Source organism: Typopeltis vanoorti, chromosome 10, assembly GCF_054136105.1.
Source record: "Typopeltis vanoorti isolate ZY-2024b chromosome 10, IOZ_Tvanoo_1.0, whole genome shotgun sequence".
Taxonomy (NCBI): Eukaryota; Metazoa; Arthropoda; class Arachnida; order Uropygi; family Thelyphonidae; genus Typopeltis; species Typopeltis vanoorti.
Genome location: NC_143558.1, coordinates 59838640 through 59861238, shown reverse-complemented (window position 1 = coordinate 59861238; position 22599 = coordinate 59838640). Strand labels below are relative to the sequence as shown.

Here is a 22599-nt window from a genome sequence, read left to right as displayed (position 1 = left end):
GTTTCTTCTTGATGGGGAGGATGTGGAGAGGATCCAGAGGCGAGTGACCAAGATGATAGCAGGTCTGTGGAATGAACCGTATGAGAACAGGTTGAGGATTTGTGGGTTGCAAAAATTGGTTGATAGGCGGAGGAGGGGAGATATGATTGAGACATTCAAATTACTGAAGGGTTTCTATAAAATTAATTCAGAAGATATTTTTGAGAACAGGGCTGGTTGTGGGAGGACTAGGGGTCATCCATAGAAACTGGGCAAATGTGTGGTTAGTAAAGGTGTTAGAGCTGGGTTCTTTACTTTTAGAGTAGTGAATGAGTGGAATGCGCTCCCTGAGTCTGTAGTGGATGCTGTGACAGTGAATGAGTTTAAGGCGAGGTATGATAGATACTGTATGAATGTCAGATAGTTGTGATGAATATGATTTGGGGCCTCCCTCGATGAGTCTAATGACTCCCTGGAGTTGCCCGTAATAATAGTAATAATAATAGTAATAAAGGGTCCCAGAATTAGATTGATAGACAAATAAAAGAGGACCTGAAACCCAAATCACAACAAGCAACACCAAACTGGACAGAATTGTTCTGATTCCCCCAGAGACAGACAGAAGTAGAAAGAATTCATTTGGCCTCATCATCATCCGCATAGATGATGGAAGAAGAATATAATTTCCTAGCAGTGAGGTTATCTTCCTCTGTGATTTCAGTGTAAACAATACCAACTTTCCTTCTCCATCTGCACCAAGCAGGTAGATAGGCTTAGATGCTTGCCATTGCAAATGACCTCATGCAAATTGTTCACAGGCCTACCATAGTACCAGATAATCCCAACCACTCTCCAAATATACTGTGAAGGGTGTATCTCTTGTAGGTAATTCAGACCACAACCTTTGTCGTGGTCTGAATTACCTCTTGTGCTTATCTCTTTTCCCAGCAAGCAACACCCATGTAACCATTCTCAACCTTATCTGCCATTATAAGAATGGCAAGTGCGATGACCTCCAAAATTTCTCTGCCTCATTCCTATGATTTTATTATTGCTTTTAGCCTTTCAGCCCAAGCATATGCACTGAATTCATCACTGAAGTAGTCCTCTCCAGAATGGAAGCACATATTCACCATTATACACTAAATTCCCATCTACTAAGTAAGCTATGTTTCTCTAAAAGATGTGCCAAGGCTGTACAAATGAAGACCCAAGCATACCACAACTGGCTATCATCAGGAACTCTGTCTTCTCTCATTGCCTATGCCAAAGCCCAAATAATCTGCAAGAAAATCATCAATGCATCAAAAACTGATTTCCAAAGAGCCAAAAGCAGGAAACTTACATCATGCCCAGATGGCAGCCACACATTTTGGTCTCTGTCTAAAGCAGTTAGCCACAACTTTTGCCCAACACTGCCCCCATTGCTACTGCAACCAGGTAGGTCTGTTGCATCATCACCTCCTGGCCAATCTGGCATCTTACTTTTCCTCATATGCCCAGGCCCTGATGGTATTCCTCCAGTTGTCCTGAAGATTTACACTGCAGAGTTTTGACACCTCTTTCTCCTGACATCTATTCTACATCCTGGAAATTAGTCCATATCCAACCTATTTCCAAGAATGGTGACAGGTCCTTACCATCAAATTATTGCCCAATCTCTCTCACTTCTGTCTTCTCCAAAGTAATGGAGTAAAATCATCAACCACCAACTGCTACACTACCTTGAAAATACTCAACTAATAAATGACTGCCAATATGGATTCTGCCAGTGCCATTCAAAAGGAAATCAGTTCACCTATGTCACACACCTTTGAATAAGCACCATGGAAAAGTTTGGTAAATGCCAGGTGGTTGCACTAGTCATCTCCAAGGCTTTCAACTGGATCTTGCACATGGGTCTATTAAGTAAGCTTCCATCATTCAGTGACTTCTACAACTGCACCAATTTTCTCATTGAATGTACATTGCATGTTGACGGTTCCTTATATTCTAACTATGCATCTAATGCTGGGGGTCTCACAAGGTTATGTCCTCTAACTCACCCTGCTTCTTCTATAAGCCAATTACCTGCTGCGGATGCATGCAGCCCTCCAACTACTAACCTGCTGGCCGTCGAAACATTGCACTTCATTTAGCTGAAGTGTAAAAATTTTAGCAAAAGATACAATGTGTTATCAGTATGAAGCATGCGTTAAGAGGTCACATGAAAAATATTTGCTTGCAATGATAGTAGCCTGCAATTCACGTGATTGTGCCATTCGCTTTTGCATTTTCAGTCATGCACAAATACGTACTTTAACGATATATAAAAGTAGTTGCATTATTCTTGAATAAACTGATTGATGCAAGATCTTTCAAAATCTAAGCAAATTACAAATTTATAATGTTAATATAATTTTTTCTTTTAAAAAATTGCATCTTTGCAAATTTTTTCTTTTCTTTTTTTTTTTACAAACAGAACCCTGTGTTTAATCAATAAGTTCAAAATTTAAAAAAACACAAAATCAAGGACCAAAATCTTTTTTACTTGCATAAAAAACAATGTCGTTTGTTTGATATATTGTGAAAGGATATCTGTTCTCAAGGAATATAACACCAAGAAGTATTATAAAACTAAACATTCTTCAAAATTTGATAATTTGCAAGGACAGTTGTGCAAAAACAAAGTGAATCAGTGACAAAAAAAATAATCTGAAACAGTGGCAAATGTATTTAGAGCTGCTTCATTAACTGCAGATACTGCAGTTAATGAAGGGAACTGAAATCTGTTCTTAATCAATTAAATATCCCAATAGAAAAGATAGTCGGTATAATACATTACAACAGTCTAGTAGTATGAATGTTGGTCTGTCTGGATTATTATCCAGAAACATAAAAAGATTAACAGGACATGAAATAATTATTTCTCACTGCATTTTGCACTCAAAATGCAGTGATAAATAATTTGCAGAAAATTTGAGTGCAAAAGTTTTGAAAATGTCCAATGTTGTTCCGCCAATCATTAAAATTGTAAATTTTATTAGATCTCAAGGACTGAATCACTACAAATTTAAGGAATTTTTGAGAGATATGGAAAACGAATATGGCGATATCCTTTTTAACACAGAGGTTTGATGGTTAAGTTGTGGCACAATGCTTAAGCATGTATATGAATTTGAAGAGTGAAATTCAGTTATTCTTGGAGACAGGTTGTTTCCAGAATTTAATGAAAATGACTGGATGTGCAACTTTGCATTTTGCTTTGACTTTACTCAACATTTGAATGAATTAAATGTAAATCTTCAAGGACAGAACAAACTTATTAATGAAACATTCGATAAAATATAAGCCTTTGAAATGAATCTAAAAATTTGGAATCGGCAACTGGAATCTAATAATATGGCTCATTTTCCAATTTTGAGAAAAGAAAATCCACCTGAAACAGAACAATATGAAGAGGAAATACAGAGACTACAAAAATAATTCAGTTCATGGTTCAAAAACTTATACGAAAATGAAACTTTGATATTTTCTCATCACCCTTTAATATAGACATTAAAAGGGTTACTGAAGAATTTCAAATGGAAATAATTGATTTGCAAAGCAACACTGAACTAAGAAATAAGTTTCAAAATATTAGTCTTATTGACTTCTATAAGAGTTACTTTCCTACTGATAAATTTCCATTGCTGGCTACCCATTCCAGGCAAATAATGAGTTTATTTGGTAGTACTTATCTGTGAAAACAACTCTTTTCAAAAATGAATATTGTAAAAAATGATTATTGAAATCGCCTTGATGACAAACTACTAAAAAAACTGTATTAGAGTCGCAATTTCAAACATACCTCCCAATATTGAAAAGCTTGTTGCTGAGAAAAAATATCTCATTAATTAAATTTTAGCAGTTATTTAATTTCTTTTGATTAAAAAAAATTTATGTACATATACCTGTGTATATGTTACCGCTAAAGTGCGAAAACCGTTAATGTGCACATTACCTAGCTAATCTGCAGATTAACTGATTTGCTCCTTTAACGTGCGGAATCAAGAGTTTTCCGCATTTTACCTAGGCAATGTGCACATTAACGGCTTCCGTATCGTTAAAGTTCAAAAGTTTGTTTCTCTCATTTCCTTTCCCTACTCCTTCCCCCCTCTCCCTCCACTTTTAGTTTGGTTTTTTAATAAGTAAACATAATTTTATCATATGTTTTTTTTTCTTAATTGTAATAATATTTTAAACCGTTTGATTCCGTGTATTATATTAATTGATTGATGATTGATTCTATCAACTAATTTGTTGATTGTTTGATTGTATTAACTTGATTCTTTAGATATCAAAAAATAAATAACATTATCTTAATTTAAACATACAGAAACGTTGCTGTTGTTCCAGCAAAGATCTTATTTTCACTTTAACGAGTGCCTAGTAGGTAATGTGCAAATTACCTAGGTAATTTGCAGATTACTTAGGTAATTTGAGAAATGAAACAATTTTCCGCACATTAACGGATCACCGTAGTTAATCTGCACAATACCTAGATAATCTGCAGAATAACTGATTTCTGCACTTTAGCGGTAACATATATATTGAAAGTATTACAAATAAAAAGTAAATCAAATAAAAAAAACAAACTAATAATAGTTTAACCTTTCTAGGCACTTTACATTTTGGAAAATAATGGAGATGACTACCGTGTAGAGTAAAACTTTAGTTTAATATAAACCAAAATCAACACTCGACGTTTCATCCTTCATATCAAGGTCATCATCTGGAGCATACACAATATATATATGGAGAAACAAGCTGCACTACAATCTACATGGTTTGCTAAGTTACTGACCAACCCTTACTACAATTATTGGCCTGACCTCTGGTGAAGGGGTGGGGGCTTTACTACATCAAAGCTAGAGTCCTAATATTATTATTATCTATTAGGTTACAAAACTAAATTAGGCTGGAGAGCAACATTTATATATATATATATACGCACTAGGGGGGGGGGGGGCTCTGACGCCTACGACACCCAACCCCCTGAGTTCTGGACTTGTAGGCCGGTTCTCATTGAATTCTGATGAATTTTGAACACTCGAAAGCCCATCCCTCCCGGCACCTACGGCGCCCAACCCCCCTGAGTTGCAGACTGGTAGGCCTGTTCTCCTCGAATTTTGAAGACTTGACACTCAGGGTAGCCCTGAGTTTCAGAACATTTCAAATAACTTGACAAAAAAACGTGACACAAAAGCGTTACAAAAAAAGACATCGTTTTATATTTTAGAGTAGATATATATATATATTAAAAAAAAAATGTGATTATACATATAAATTTTTGACCAATTGGTATGGAATTGTTTCCAATACTTAAAATTGCTTTGAGTCCTAAAGTTTGCTAGATACTAAGTAGGGTGAATATGTGCCATCCAAATTCTTGGAATTTTTATGCCACCATTATTGTTGAGATTAGGGTAGTTAATCAGATATCACAATGATTAACTACCCTAATCTCACAGGTGATAATCAGAATCTCACAGGCTTCCTTAAATTTTCTTTCATACCAGATTTTTGTATGATGTAAAGAGCAGGTACTTTTCCAATCAGTTTGGTGTAGGGTGTTGAGAGCGTGATCTGAGAGGCCTGCTTCACCAAATTTGTTATATGTGTTCTTTTTTTTTTTACGTATAGGGATTGTACATTCAGTTTCACCAATATAAGGTAAGTTACAAGTGCAGTAGATGCAATAAACTCCAGGATGTGCCAATGGGAGGAGAGGATCCTTAGAGGAGTTGAATATGTTTTTTAATTTTATAGGTGGTTTAAAAGTGGCATTGAGATTATAATGGTGTAGGATTCTATTGATTTTTTCTGATAACCCTTTAATGTATGGGGTGGCTATGGTTTTACTGTAATCTATATTCTTTTTTGATGAAGTTTTATGAAGAACTTTATTAATAGTATTTTTGTTATAACCTTTATTTATAAATGTGATGGTAATAATTTTTAATTCTTGTTTAAGAGCTTGTTGATTAGAGAAAATTGTTATAGATCTGTTTTTAAGGGTGTTAATGATTCCAAATTTTTGCGATGGGTGGTGATATGAGTTAGCATGTATATATTGACCAGTATGTATCAGTTTGCGATAAACTATGAAGGATAGACTGCCTGAGGGAAGATGTGTGACCAGTGTATCCAGGAATGGGAGCGAGTTCTGATTTTCAATTTCGATAGCAAATTGTATGCGTTTGTGTTGTTTGTTTGTTCAAGTGGCTAAGGAATGTGTTTAATGTTTGTCGACCATGTGGCCAGATAACGAAAATATCGTCAACGTATCTAAGCCACGCTGTAGGTTTTATAGTAAAGGAATCAAAGCACTTTGTGCTCAAAGCTTCCATATAAAAGTTAGCAACTGGCAGGGATAGTGGTGACCCATGACCGTTCCTTCTTTTTGTAGGTAAAATTTATTTTGCTACGCGAAGCAACCAGAACGTAGTACGTGGACGAAGAGGGCCATAATCTCAGGTGGAAATTTGTTCCGTAGGAGAAGAATTGAGTCACTGATTGGGACATTTGTGAAAAGGGCAGAAACGTCAAAATTGACTAATAAATCATCTTTGCCAAGTGTTATGTTTTTAAGTTTGTTTATAAAGTGTTGTGTATTCTTTAGGGGGGGGGGGGGGAATGGTTTCTAGTCACTTTGGTACATGCCTACCCAATGGAAACCTGTCCTTTTCAGTATACAGGACATCTCCCCCCCCCCCCCCCCACACACACACAGGCAGATACATTCACAAACTTACCCATCACTTATCTTCCCCCCCTCCCCTCAACAATATGATATCATTAAAACATGAACCAATGAAGTCTTATAACCTTTGTTCCAATGATTCCTCTCTTATAGCAGAACTTAATCTTATATACCACACCTTCTTATCTAATGCTACAGTTCCCACAGTGTCAAAAACATAATCAATCCTTCCCCCAATCTTTTTAGAAATATTTTAGTAATGCTGTCATCATCCTGTATGTCCAAGGCACTTCAGAAAAATAGCCAGAGTCTTAAAGAAATACAATCTCTGCATGGCTTTCAAATCTCACCGAAAACTTGATACCATTATACATTCTACTAAAGATCATCTCCCTCCTCTCTCTCTCTCTCTGTGCCTGGAGTATATAAAGTGCCTTGTTACTGCAAGTTGACCTGTTATGGATAGACAGGAAGATCAGCCAACATCTGCATGGAAGAACACAAAAAAATACATCTGCAATCATGACTATGGTCATTTGATTTAGATAGGGGCCATAGAATCAATTGGAGAAACACTACCATGCTCCATCACAGTCAATTTAGAAGAGAGACTATTCTTTAAATCTACAGCTACTCTCAGAAATCAGTGTAATTTAAATAAATATGGTTGCATTAAACTTCCCAAAATATGGGAAACACTAATACTTGGAGATCCCAGTTTACATCTTAGGGTGCCAACAGGTGCCCACACAGGGTGCTACATCTAGTTAGGTCTTTTGTCCACATGTTTCACTTAGTTTTGTTGTGTGCGTGTGTGTTACGTCTCATATTGTACTCCCTGATGTTGTCTCAGTAACTGAGATGAAATATTGGAAGAATTAAATAATATTTTTAATCCTTTCCTGGTGCTCCTTCACTCCATTAAGCCTATAACATGAGTTTCTCCCAGCACTTAAGTTTTAACACACGAAAGTGTACTGTCATCTGCAAAGCCCTAAATAGGATTTTTGGTGATTGAGAGTAGATCATTTATTTATAGGAGAAAGAGAGGGTAGGAGAAATATTTCCACAGAGTTAATCAATAATGGGGATATTTTTCACTGTTTTTGTAGACATAGAACTTTTATTTGAATTTCTTAAATTTTTACTTCAGCAGTCACTAAAATGAATTAATAAAAATGTCTGTGTTCTAAATTCAGTCTTGAATGTTTGACAGTGTACGTTATTTTTAATTCTTAAATCAATATTTTACCAGTCATAAAAAGATTAATTATAAATTTATATAATTCATATGAGTAAGAATTAGTATAATTAGGATCTGGTGAATGTTCAGATTATTAATTCACATGATTAATGTTTTGTAGCTCCATCCCATTGAGATTGCTCGTCAGCTCACATTGCTAGAATTTGATCTTTATCGTGCTGTGAAACCTTCAGAATTAGTTGGTAGTGTGTGGACAAAAAAAGACAAAATGAAGACTTCTCCAAACTTACTAAAAATGATACACCATTCTTCCAATGTAAGCTATTTGCTTATTTATATGTTGCATATTAATCATACGTGTAGTTGTGAAGTGTTTGAAATGCTGCTTCTGATATTTGCCATTATAGAAGTCTTCATTATCTGGTTAAATGATTCAGTTATGTGGCCTTTGTGGATGGGCTGGCATAGAGGCAGGTGTGTGTTAACAGGCCCTCCAAGCCAGCCATCATTACCACAGATGAATGGTGGTTAATTGATTTGCTGGATGGGAGCCAGGAAATTATTTGTGTTGGCACAAAGACACAGTCACATTGTCTATATTCTCTTCTTTATTCTAGAAAAAACAGCTCTCAAAATAAGAGATGTGTTTAAGAATTTCATACACAGAATTGCATATTCTTTAATGTCTAAGTAATTCCAATAGTTTGTCATAACAGATAATTCCTGACTTTGAGTTATTTCACTCCTTACATGCGCTTGTAAAGTGAAAATTTATTTCCTATAGATATATTGTTAAAAACAAAGATTAGGTTCTGAAGAATGAAATTTTGATCATATTAATATTAATTAAAGGTCATCAAAACCATAGTTCCTGATTAAACAATTATCATTTATTGCATGATAAATTATGGAATAATGGAATGGCACTTACAATAGGAAAAAATTATTTAATATTTGTAGAAATTTGGCTAGGTTTCCTAGCCATTGTTAATACAGTTGAAAAGAGATAAACACAATAAGAACAATACTTTAATTTTGGGGGTGCTGGGGGCAAGGGCCCCAGCACCCCCAAAGAAAAAGGAAAAAAACACTAGAAAAATTTCCAAAAATCTTTTCCTAATTAATACTTAGTAATAATACTTACGGATGAAGTCCTTGTTTTCTGAAATTCTGATATTCGCTGTCCTGCCTGTTTGGTAAACGTAGGATAACTTACAGCTGCAAGGGACCTGGTATACACCAGGTAGGTCTAAGGTAGTGGTTGGTCTTTAGTGGAGCAGATAAGGGATGCCAATTTTCTATATGGTCTGTAACAAGAAGTCAAGTCATGTTTTTTAGGATTTTGGTAATTTTTTCCGAGGTGCCTCGGACATAGGGAATGGTGATGGATTTAGAGTAATCCTCGTTGTGAGGGGGGGGTACTGGTTTCAATATTTTTTGGGGAGGGTAGCCATTGGCTGAGAAAGTGTTGAGGATGTGATTTAGTTCATTGGTTAGGGCATTTTCATTTGAACAGATTAGTTTAGCCCTGTTGTATAGTGTCTTAACAACTTCATACTGTTGTGAGGAGGGATGGTGGGATTGTTGGTGAATGTATCTGCCTGTATGGGTGGGTTTTCTATAAACTGAGAAAACCAAGGTTCTATCAGGTTGGCGGGTGACTAATGTGTCTAGGAAAGGGAGGCTGTTGTTTTCCTCTTTTTCAAGAGTGAACTTGATTCTAGGGGTGTTGGTTGTTTAAGTGTGTTAAGAAGGAGAGGAGTGTTTCAGAGCCATGTGGCCAAATAGCGAACACATCATCAACGTAGCGAAGCCGTATGGTTGGTTTTGTGGGGCAGAGTTTAAGGCTTTCTCTTCAAAGGTCTCCATAAAGAAATTGGCCAATGGTGGGGAGAGTGGTGAACCCATGGCTGTCCCCTATATCTGTTTCTAAAATTTTCCCTGCCAAACGAAATAGCTTGAGTTCATTGTGAACTGAAATAGGACTGAGATATCGGGAGGAAATTTAGCATGGATTAGCTCTAAGGTTTCCTTGAATGGGACATTTGTGAATAAGGAGGAGACATCAGAACTGACCAGTAGTTAAATACAATCTATCACTGAAATTATTATGAGATGTTAGTAAATTTAAAACATTCCTCCCCCTCCCCCCCAATACACAGGACATCATTGATATTGTAGAATTACTTAAGGAAAGAAGTGTCTTACTGTTTTCATTATTAGGTCTAATATCTTTTTTTTTTTTTTATCTATAACATAGCCAAGATAATTCACCTTCTCAAGAAATAATTCACATTTTGAGGTCTTTAATTTCAACGTTGTGTAATGAATCTTCTTGATTACTGTCTTGCATGTGACATAAAATCTGCAGAAAACAGCAGTAAAACATCTTGATATACAAAAACACTGGTTCCTAAAAATTAAGATAATACTAGATTCATTAGTGCCTGAAATGACTGTGTAGAATTCTTTGCACCTTGAAGTAATCTAGTTAATTCATACTTGGACCAAGGTGTAGAAAATGCAAAATATCTCCTACCTTCTTTTCTCAGAGGTATCTAATAGTAACCATTATAAGGGTCTAACTTTGAGAATACTTCAGCTCCATGCAAAGTGGAAAATTAATAGATTCAGTCACTTTGTGTACAGCTTTCAAGTCGAGAACAAATCTAAGATCACCATTAGGTTTCTCCATTAAAAGAAATGGTGAGTCCCATAATGACTGAGAATGCTGAATAATACCACAATCCAAATATTGCTGAAGTAAGGTTTTAAGCTTTTTCAGAGTACTTATAATAAACTCATAATAATTTCAGTGATAGATTTCATTTTACTATTGAGCATGAGTAAAATAATTCCATAAACTTTTTAAATTTAACACAAGATTGGAGGGTCATATTAATGTGAGTGTATCATAAACCTACAAATAGCTTACGTTGACTCACATCATCCTTACGCTATAAAAAAAGTAGTTGCACTTACACAGTTCATTGATGCATACAAATATACAACTGCCTCCGAAGATTTAAACAGGATTATGCACTTGAAACAGATTTTCTTAAACTACTCTTAGCCCCAACAATCAATAGATTATGTTGACTGTACAGCAAAAATAAGAGCTGGCAAGTTGCAGACCAAAGTTTCCTTCATAGCAAAGTTCTAAAAGTCTTGTATGTGCAATATATATAAAGCCATGATGTGTATATTCAGATATTCTGATTACAAAGTTGTCTTTGCTAATCACTTAAAACTATGGAACTATTTAAAAACACACAAAAAAAATCTTCAGCATTGCAATATGGTTTGTTGCTTCCCACTGTCAGCCAAACACTTATGCCATTTATATTGGATCAACTATCAGATCATCAGACACTATCACAATTGTCATATCTCATTTCCAATGAACTCCATACTCGACATCTACAACCACAGAATAGCTGTCAGGGCTATCGAATGCAACCACATCCCCCAAATAGAGAAAGTGAGTATTCTCGATTTCCAAAATAGTGAAATTAAACTAAGAATATCAGAAGCCATAGCAATAAAACACCTTGTAATCTCCATTGCCTCTATATTTCTGAGGTTTGGCAGCTCCAGTGTAGGGGAAAACTCTCAACCAATCAGAACACTACATGCTCACTGACTGATACAGCCTAAATAGGGCATTCCAATTTTTTTTTTTTTTTATGTTACTCCCACCCACGAAATGTTGTTTGTAAACCTATATTACATTTTGTACCATGGACAGGATTTTTTTTTTCTATTTTTTATCAATTTTATATATTTTTTGTATTTTTCATTTTTTTTTTTTTTAATAATCTGGAAACCCTGCTCTACAGACCAAACACGGAACTTTCAAGCCACAAAGTGGTCTCACACTGGAAATGACATTAATCTCCCACCTAAAGATAATCACAAACATCCATGTTCATAGCAGGATTTGAAATCGCAGCCTGTTGGTTCGAGAGCTGGTATGCTAGCCACTCAGCCAACCAGACCAGCAATTAACTTTGTTTCGGAAGGTGGCCAATACATAAACTTTCATCCATTAAAAATGTTTGTTTTTACTTCAGTTTCTATTTTAAATTTGGTTTTATGCTAGTTTTATATTTTAAATCTTATAATTTTCTTAATATTTCAGCTTAATATTTCTTTCACCCTTTTATTCTTGTTTTTAGTACATTTTGATACTGAGTTTTGCGCCATAATTTACATCGTTTTAAACCTGGATGACCCTCTCCAAATGTATCTTAATCAAGGAAAATTTGCAATTTAATATCTAATAATTCTTTTGTTCCAGAAGATGGTCACACCTCCTGTTGTGACCATACAGTGCCCAGTGATGTCCAATAAATATGGATGAATGGAGAGATAGAAGTGAAAGTTTTTCTCTTGTGGATGGCAAAAAATTAGAAATCTTGTTGATGAGTAATAGATGTAGTTATCTGGTGAAACTTCAAAATTCTGCTGATAGGTTTTGAGACTTCTAAAATGTATGGGATGGGAATTCCATTCTATATGTGATGTCCTTAGATATGGCATCATAAGAATCCAAAATCCATTGAATATGTCAGGGGCAATAGCCACATTAGCTGAGTGGTTAGCATATTCACTCTCCATCCAACAGGCTACAGGTTTGAATTATGCTGTAGGCATGGATGTTGTGATTGTCTTTAGGTGGGAGATGAATTTCATTGCCCTGCTTATTGGAAGCTTGAAGTGCTTGAAAAACTTCCATGTTTGGTCTCTGGAGCAGGGTTCTGGACTACGTAAAATATGAATAAAAATACAGAAAATATATAAAATCAGTAAACAATCGAAAAATCCTCAGCCCAGCTGTGGTATGAATGTACTATAGGTTTACATATAAACCTTTTGTGGGTGGGAGTCGCATAAATTTGATTCCATTAAGGATTTGATTGAGAACTGCTTTTGCTGCAAAGATATAAAGTTAGTATTATTTTAAATATGCTAATCTTTCCTATCTCCCATAAAAGGAATACATGTAGACTATCAGATCTGTTTAAGTTAGGACAGTAAAGTAATGTTTCACATGTTCTTTATATGGATGTTCTGTGAGGAAATGACTTTTATGAAGAACTCTTTTTTTTGCTCCAGTGAATTCTGTTTAGTGCAGATATCATGCTCAGCAAGTCCAGACTGTTCTGGCTTGTGATGTTTAATATAAGACTTATGTTCTTCAAGATGAACAAAAACAGATATTCCAGTTTGTTCAAAATAAGATAAGCTGCAAGAGCAAAGAATGGAAAACCATTCCATTCTTTGTGAAGATTTTTCTGATGGGATGAAAGGTAAGAAAACTGTTCAGTGGTTTTAATTTTGCTATGATTTCAGAAGTGACTTGCACATTGGGAATGGAAATTATTTCTTCTGGATTAGAAAGAGGCAGACATACCATAACTTAAATGCTTATTCGATGAAGGAATCATTAAAACCATTTGATAAGACGATGGATTTAATATGTTGTAATTCTTTTTATAAAGAATTCAGAACATAATAAGTATGATGTTATAAGGTCTTAAGAATTCCAGCCTTTTGACTAGGATGGTGGTGAGAATCAGCATGAATATAGCAGCCTCTATTAGTTTTCTTTCTAAAATCTGAAAATTGTAAGCTGCATCTGGTTGATGAAGAATTAGTAGATCTAAAAAAGGCTATTTGATTATTTGTTTCTTTTTCTAACTTCAGCAATGACAGCAATAATTCTGGAACACAGCTCATCCAAATTGGCTGCCAATGGTGGTACAAACACCCGATCTTTTGCAAAGCCCCACAAGAAAAAATCTAATGGTGTAAGGTTGGGGAAAGGCAGTGGCCATGCTACAGGTGTTCCTCTACCAATCCATCTGCATGGAAAACGAGTGTCAAGGTATGGCCTTACGTCTTTCAGATAATGAGGAGGTGCTTCGTCTTGCTGGAAATGTAAGCGTCTGTCATCTAATTGTGGTATTAGGTATCCAAGTAGCATGTCCAGACACACACACACACACCACCACCACTAGTAACTGTAAACTGAAAAAAAGAAGGGTCCATACACTTCTTGTTTACAATGCAAAAAACGTTAGCCTTTGGGATACTGTGAACATGTTCTATGATGGTGTGTAGATTTTTGCTTCCCCAAATTCTGCAGTTGTGAGTGTTTTTCTTGCACACTTTCATGACGAGTGCAATCGTCACTGAAAGCAATTGCATTCAAAAAGTCTTCAATTTGTTCTATCCTACTGATAATCTCCATACAGAAATTCTGGCATATCGTCTTTTTTCAAATGTTGTATGAGGGTAAATTTGTAGGGCCTTAAATTTAGATACGATTGTAAAACATGCCACACAGTCACATGTGGAATTCCAATTTGATGAGATGCCCGTATGGTTGATTTTCCAGGGCTTCTCTGGAAACTTTCCTGAACTTCTTCTGCATCAGCAGCATGCAGCCTTCCCGTTGACCTTCGATGAAGCACAGAACAGCCTGTTTCCACAAAATTCTTGTGCCATGTGTAGATCGTGCACCTGCTAGCAGGTTCTTTGCTGTATTGTATACAGAAATTTCTCTGAACTTGTTGCAGACTTCGTTTCCTCAAACCACAAAACACATGCTCACTCTGCACTGTCAAAAGTTGCCATTTTCAAACGGTGTAATGTATCCCACCATCTAGTATTGTCATTTGGTAATAAAGTTACGTGACCAAAATTTGATGATTTTCACTATATTATGACACTCCCTCAACTTTTATACATCTTCCGAGTTATTCTCTGTTCTCCTTCAAAGTTGTATACACCCTTTTGAAACACCCTGTATTCACTAAAGGTTTGCCAGAAGATCTAATAGTTAAAAAATTTTGGTTGATTTTTTTAGCATTATTTTTTGGAATGTTCCTTAGTTTGTACAGCAGTCTAATAAACTTACATGTGTTTCCTTTCTTTAGTCATCCCTGAAAGTTGACATTATATTTGGTGATGATCAAGTAAATCAACTTCAGCAGAAACACACAAGCCAACATCCATTCCTTGCTCTTTTTAAAAGCAATTTTTCCTACTTTTGATATAATCTTCTTTGTTCTCCTAACTAAAATTTCTTTTCTTCCTCACATGTTCATCAGAGCTGAAAATATTACAACTCTGTGCTATTATTGAACCTATGCAACATGATGTTACAATAGCAGAATATTGTAAAGCAGGTAGTAGAGACCCAATTGAAATGAAGGATCTTGTTAAATTAATGCTTCTTTAAATGTTATTGTAGATAGTACAAAAATATTTTAAGTTCCAGCAATATAATAGGCAAGTAAACTCATGCTGGTTTCTCTGGGAATCTCTGAAGTAAATATTATTTTCCAGTAAAGACTTTTATTTACTGCGAAGTGTGAGACAGTAGGCTTAACATCATTAGTTTTTTTTTTGCTGATAATGAAACTACAAATACTGCTGCTTCATTTGCTAGATATATCATGAAACAAAACATCACGCTAACTATACAGTTATGAAATATGAGCATGACAATCTTTATATATATGTCGTTTTTATTCCAGATGACTAATTTACTCTAATAATAAATTTTCTCCATAGACAGATTATGTAAGGATTTTTAAACAGATTTATACATCCTTATCCTACCCTTTTCTCATCATTAGCATTAACTTTCCTTCATTGTCTACATTTTTCTATGGTGGGAAGTGGTTGATCTAGATTGTATCATTCTGTGTGCACTTCAGCTACTATTTTATTTGATATGTAATATGTATATAATATGTATAAATATGTAATATAATATGTATACATATATAAAAATATGACTTCTGCATTACTTCAATCTTGGTATCACCTCTAGGTCTGGTTCCCACTGATGAGACTCAATAAAGGTTGAAACTGGTCGGGGTAGTGACCCTTCCCATATGCATAGCATTTTACATGTCCGCAAGGAGATGTGCTTTGCATTATGGGATACTAAGGCAAGTAACGTGAAGTCGTACCACCTTTACTGCGAGTTGCCCCAGTCCTGAAAAATACTTCAGGTGCAAACTTTGTTTGCTTACACTTGGATAAAGGATTAAACCAAGCATATAATTTCTTGATATCTTTAATTTATAGTATAACCAAGCAGAAAAACTTCCAACAAACTGATACACAACTCAGCAGCTTCAGATTCAACAAACTATCTTCCAGTTCTTTCTTTTCATTCCATTTATTTGTGTTCTTTAGAACTAACTTACTGATATTGTTTTCTCTGGAGGACTGTAGTCTCTAGATCTTCAAGAAACACATGAATTTGTTCTGTCTTTCTCCTTAACAACTTGCCCATATGTAGTATATATTCTTATATTCTATTATTAAGTAGGCCTCTCCATAGATTCTGACTCCATAGATTCAAACTACTGCCTTGTTCATTGAAAAATTTCATGTTTGATTTCTAGAACAGCATTTCCAGATTATGTATAAAAATGAATAAAAATATATAAAAAAAGAATGGAACAAGTTTTAAACAAAAACAATTCTTAGTCTGCCCAATGTACTAAAGTGCTATAGGATTCTACTTTCAACTGAACTTTGCAACCTACATACCTTCAATCAATCCTCATAGGGAAAATTCCACAGTCCTGTCACCATCTAGATCTCCCCTGGATCCTCTCTTTCAACCCAAGAAACCCTGATGTTTCTTGTGATAAAAGAGAGTTTTATTATCGTTTTATGACTTCTTACATCAGATTGATATAAAAAATAAAATAAGTTTAGAAAATCAGAACCTCATATTATCATCTAGCATGTGTATTGCCTTTGTACACCTACAGATGCAAAACCCTTCGCCTCTTCTGCCCATGGCAGGAGAAGGAGAATCCATTCCAGTAATAAGGTAATCAATCTGTTTTGTGGAATGAGTTTGTTTTTTACAGGTCAGAAAATTAGCTTTTCTTTTATGAACATTTTATTTTTAAAGTGGTAACTATTTTGCTTATATAACAGTTGGAATAAAATTTTAAAAAATTGTAACAAACTTTATTTTTAAGAAAGTTTTGCATAAAAAATTATAATTATACAGAGAAACAGAAATTTTTTCAAATGAACTTAGATATTCTAAACATACAGTTGAGAAAACTGAGGCACTTTAATATCCTAAACCAATTAATTATTTATGGCTTGTTGTGATTCTTTAACAAAACCATGCATAAAAGTTTGAAAAAAAAATACCATTATCGAATCCTTTTAATCTTCATAGTCACCTGAAGAAATTAATCGGTGTCCGAATCACATCACTTTCGCATACATTGATCACCAAAGGTTCACATAATTCTTAGATAATTCTGTCTCTGTTCCAACACATATTTTCCAATGAAGTGACATGAGAGCAATAAAAATTTAACCCAGTTTTGAACTGTAATACTTTTAATTGCCTGTTCTGAAATCTTAAAAAGTTTCGACATATCAATATCCCCAGTTAAGTTGAGATGACGAATGAAATTCTTCACTTCTGCCCAAACATACTCAATAGCATTAATATCACTCAAAGGACTAATCCATGCTCTTTGAGTGACATGTTGAATTTAAATAGTTTAGTTTTGGGCAAATATCTTTTGACCGAGTTGAGCAATTCAATTTTTCACATATCTGGGGAATGAGGAATGTTATTTGCACAGAGCCAATCCATAATGATCTGCTTCCTATTAGAACAATTTGGTTTAATTAAATGAAGTGATATGGAGCATTATCAATCAATTATAACAACAGCATTTTTAGGAAGGTTTGGAATCAGTTTTTCTTCTCTCCACTTTTTGAAGATCATAGAATTCATTTGCCTGTGGTAATCTGCAGTAGTTGAATTGGCTTTGTAAAGTAAGTTTGAATTCGGTAAAAAAAAAAAAACATTTCTTCACCTGCAAACAAAATTATTATGCGCTGTGAGGAGTTTCCGGTTTGTAACACTCGACATTCTTCTTTAGATTGCCAACATTTTCCATAAGTTTAATTACTGTCAATCCAAGTTTCATCTAGATACACAGTCGGTCTTTTCTCCTCCCTTAAAAAGCCATATTGCTTTGAAATACTGCATTCTAAATAAAACAATGTCACTTCACTCCATGATAAGTTTCCTTTTATTCTGTGACTTTTTGAAACAAAATCTGATTTCATGAAGTATTTTCCTTAAAGTTTCTCTTTTCCAAGGAAAACTAATTTTTTCTTTCAGCACAGAAATCAATTTAGGAACTTAGGAAGTTTGCACTTTTTTTTCTCAACCACATAAAATTCATGAATAGTTCTTATAATCTACATCAAAATCATTCAAAGCTAAGTTTTTAATGGTTTTCTTTCTCTGGTGCTTTTTAGGAGATGTAAATTTGGCTTACCTTCACCTTTTGATTCCCTACGAATTCTTTTAGCAGTCGAATCCAATGTGCCTGTAATTTCACTTCATGTTTTGTGACATGAGAAATTGGAACAGGGAAACTGACTTCTAATGATTCTTTTTTGCAAAATGTCACATTATGCAGTATTCTTTTGCGAGAACTACTGAAAGGTTTAACACCAGAACTTGTTGATTGTACTGGATCCACCATATAAATTAATAATAAAAAAAATTAATGCAAAAAAGTGACAACAAAATTCGAGCTGCTACAGAGACAGACAAGAAATTGTGTGATTTCACTTGTTGGTGACCAATTCGTACATCCTTTATTTCTTTTCACCCTTCAACATGAATTGACTATTCTTGGCAAGCTGCCAGCCGCTGTTCTATGAACTGTGGGCATACATTTAGTTATAAAGTGAAGCTATATTTTGCTTTACCTTCTAAATGAAATTTAATCCAGACAATTCACTGTTTGTATTTCCATTCAGAATTATTACTGAACAAATAGCAAGCATATAGATAAGGGCCACTTCATAAGCTTAAGTCATAATTTGTTCCAGAACTTGACCACACAACTTACGATATGGATAAAATACACACTCCTCATACACTTCATAACCATCATATATTTCAATGTAATATCAATGGTGTTACAATTTTAATATGCACTTAATACACACTCCTTATACACTTCATATCCATCATATATTTCAATGTAATATCAATGGTATTACAATTTTAATATGCACTTCGCATCCTTGGTTTATAGACATCATGGCCGGTTGGGTGGTTAAATAAGGAAAATTGAGTTTTTCCCTGTGTGCTGTATGTCTTGGTTTTCTCTTACAATCATTTCCTGTGTACCTTTGTATTTTGTTCATCATCATCAAATTCCTGCCATGTACCCTCAAGGGGTGTACAGGATATGATAGTACTACATGAAAAAAATTACATCATTACTAACTTCCTATAATTTTCCTCCAAATCAGTCTGTTACTTGTCAAAACTCCAACATTATCAGATCTTATATTTCTATCATCTAAGGCACTTTGTACCGTATCAATCCACCTATATCTTGGTCTTCCTCTGGGTCGTTCTGCTGCCAACCTGGCAGAGAACACTTGCTTTGCTAATCTTTCCTCGCCCATTCTGTTTAAGTGACCATACCACCTGATATTAACTCTGCTAACGCATTCCTGGATGGCGACAATCAAGTTCTTTCCTAATATCCTCGTTTTTAATATGATATTGCCATTGATGTCATCTGTTCATGCCTATAATCTTTCTCAGGACTCTCATATCTGCGGTCTCTAGTCTTTGGTCAAGTGTTTTACTTCTGACCCAGCTCTCAGATCCATAAGTTAAAATTGGTTTGAACACTGTCTTGTATACAGCTAATTTAGTGTTCCGACTAATTTCTCTCTTATTCCATATGAATTTATTCAATTCACTTCCCACCATGCCAGCTTTGCTGATTCTGTTGTCTATTTCTTATATTTAATTTACCATCTTTAGTAAAAATCGTGCCTAAGTAGCTGAAATGTTTTACTTGTTCCACAGGTTCTCCATTCATAACACAGTTGACATTTTCAATGATTCTGCCTATTTTCATTGTCTTTGTCTTTTTATTGCTGACCTTCATACCATATCTATTACAACAGCTATTGAATTTAGTCAGAGAATCTTGCAGACTTGTAGCGGATTTATTTAGAAGTACATCATCTGCATAAAGCAAAGAGCTGACATTAACATCTCCAATTTTGATATCATGTTTAATACCACTTTCCTTTATAATGTGATCCATATAGATAATGATCGTAATGTACATCCTTGTCTCACCACCAGATTTAACATTAAACCATCTTCCTGTACTTCCTTCAATTCTATCTGCTGACTTACAACTCAAATAAGACCAAGTATTGCTTGATATAATGCCCCATTGACACCATATAACTGCAGCGTATTGAATAGCGTCTGTCTTGGCACCTTGTCATATGCCTTTTCCAAATCGACAAAACTTAAATACAGATCTTTGTTATATTCCCATGTTGTCTCGACTCTTTGTCGCAAAGTGAAGATCTGATCCTGACAGCCTCTATTTGGCCTGAATCCAGCTTGTTCTTCGCCCAGCTTTTCTTCCACAATTTTTCTCAATCGTTTCTCAAGTATACTTGCATAGATCTTGCCTGGAACACTCAGTAGGGAAATACCTCTGTAATTCTCACATTCAGTTTTATTTCACTTTTTATATATGGGTACTATGAGAACTCTACTCCAATCATCGGGGATTTGTCCCTCTGTCCAGACTTTCTGAACTATGCAGTACAGCCACTGTAAGACTTTTATACCATCATACTTCAGCATTTCTGGTCGAATATCATCTACTCCTGCTGCCTTTCCACATTTCAAGCCTTTGATGGCTTTTTCTTCAAGTATGGATATGTATTCCTGACTGCATGCCTGGTCAGTGTTTTTTACCACTGTGCTGTCATCACTGCTTGTTTTATTTAGCTGTTTTTCAAAGTAATTACTCCATACTTCTAGGATATCTTTTTTTCTCCCGTTTTTCACGTCAACTTTATCATCTCTAACTCCTTTTACAGCACTCTAACTCCTTTTACAGCACTCTTTCCTCCATTCCTAAGCTTCTTCAACAACCTCCAGAATATTTTGCCACCTTCTTGATATTTATTTTCTATATTCTTGCCAAAGTCCTCGCATGACTTTTGTTTAGCTAGTTTTACACAGTGTTTAGCATTGTTGCCTTTGTCTCTATATTCTCTAAGAGCACAAGCTGACTTATTTTACAGGAACTTTTGATATGCTTTCTTCTTTTTCCTTCACTGCCTCTTTAACTTCCTGTGTCCACCAGGGAGTTCTGATTTTTTTATCCTTGCAGACAACCTCACCACACAGAATCAATCAATGTTTTCTTCAGAGGTTGCCACTGAATCTCCAAGATTTGATTCCTGTTCTCAAACTCTTTCATTTTTTCTTCAATAATCTTTGTGTATTTTAGTCTACAGTTCACATCTGAGAGCTTCTCAAGTTTTATTCGCTTTAAAACTTTCTTACATGTTATTCTTTTCAATATGAAATTCAATTTTATCCTGCTCAAGACTAAATAGTGATCACTTCCAATTTCAAATCCTCTGTACACTCTGGTGTACTGCACCAGGGAGAAAACATCACTATCAACAATAACATAGTCAATGAGACTTTTCGTATTCCTTGCTTCTTCTCTCCTTGTGAATTTGTGCACATTTTTATGTTGGAACATGGTGTTAGTAATAACCAGTCCATGTCCTGAGCAGAAATCCAACAGATATTTGCCATTATTATTAGCTTTGCTCTTTTCTCCAAATTTTCCCAAAATATTTTTGTATGTCTCACAATCATTTCCTACTCTGCTATTTAGATCCTCAACAAGGACCAACTTTTCCTTTTTCATTGTGTCAGTTGTTTTGTCTAAAGTCTCAAAAAATTCCTCCACTTCTACCTTAGTAGAACCTTCTGTGGGACCATAGGCCACATCATATTTACCCATAATGTGAACTTAACTCCTAGGAGCTGTATTATTGTTCAACATGGTCTACCTACTCACTGATGAGACCTCAAAATAGGTCGAAACTGGTCTGGGCAGTGACCTTCTCTCATAATGTTGAACAATAATACAGCTCCTAGGAGTTAAGGTCACATTATGGGTAAATATCAAGAATAGTGATCCGAGCTTGCTTTACCCTTTCTATGAGTTTCCTCAGCTTGCACTACCTTCAATGGTCAGGTGCTGCACTATCCAGGTATTTGCTTACGATTAGAATCGCCAAACTTTATATAGTTTCTATATTTGGCATGAAACTCTTTGAGTTTCTTATTCGGCTAAGAAACAATATGGGGTATAATATCCCTTAACTTAAATTCTTATATGTCTGGTAACCATTTCCTGCTCTGCCATTTAGATTTCCAACAAGGACCAACTTTTCCTTTTTTGTTATGTTTTTCTTCATTTTTGCTGAATACAGCCAAAATGAAGTATTCAGATGCATAATTTTGATATGCACAGTAGAACACTTTAACAATGTATATCAAATACCCATCCAATTTGATCCGTTACATGTATGTAGTAAAAGCAAATGAAGAAATTTCTTCTGTAAATATATCTTTACTACGGGACTCCCCCCCCCCCCCCCCCCCCATTTTCCAGACTGGTAGGCCGGTTCTCCTTGAATTCCGATGACTTGAATTTTGAAGACTCGACACCCAGGGTAGCCCCTGAGTTTCAAAACGTTTAAAATAACTTGACAAAAACATTACAGCCTACATCCGTTTCAAGCT

The 22599-nt window shown here is 35.1% G+C and overlaps 1 protein-coding gene across 1 annotated transcript in view; it reads left to right on the top strand.

Annotated features, from left to right (window-relative positions):
- Sos (Son of sevenless guanine nucleotide exchange factor) overlaps positions 1-22599 on the top strand; it is a 429646-nt gene that overhangs the window by 316314 nt on the left and 90733 nt on the right. Inside the window, exon 18 of the mRNA XM_090399787.1 lies at positions 8068-8223. Coding sequence (XP_090255913.1) covers positions 8068-8223 — 156 coding nt within the window. The remainder of the gene's footprint in view (positions 1-8067; positions 8224-22599) is intronic.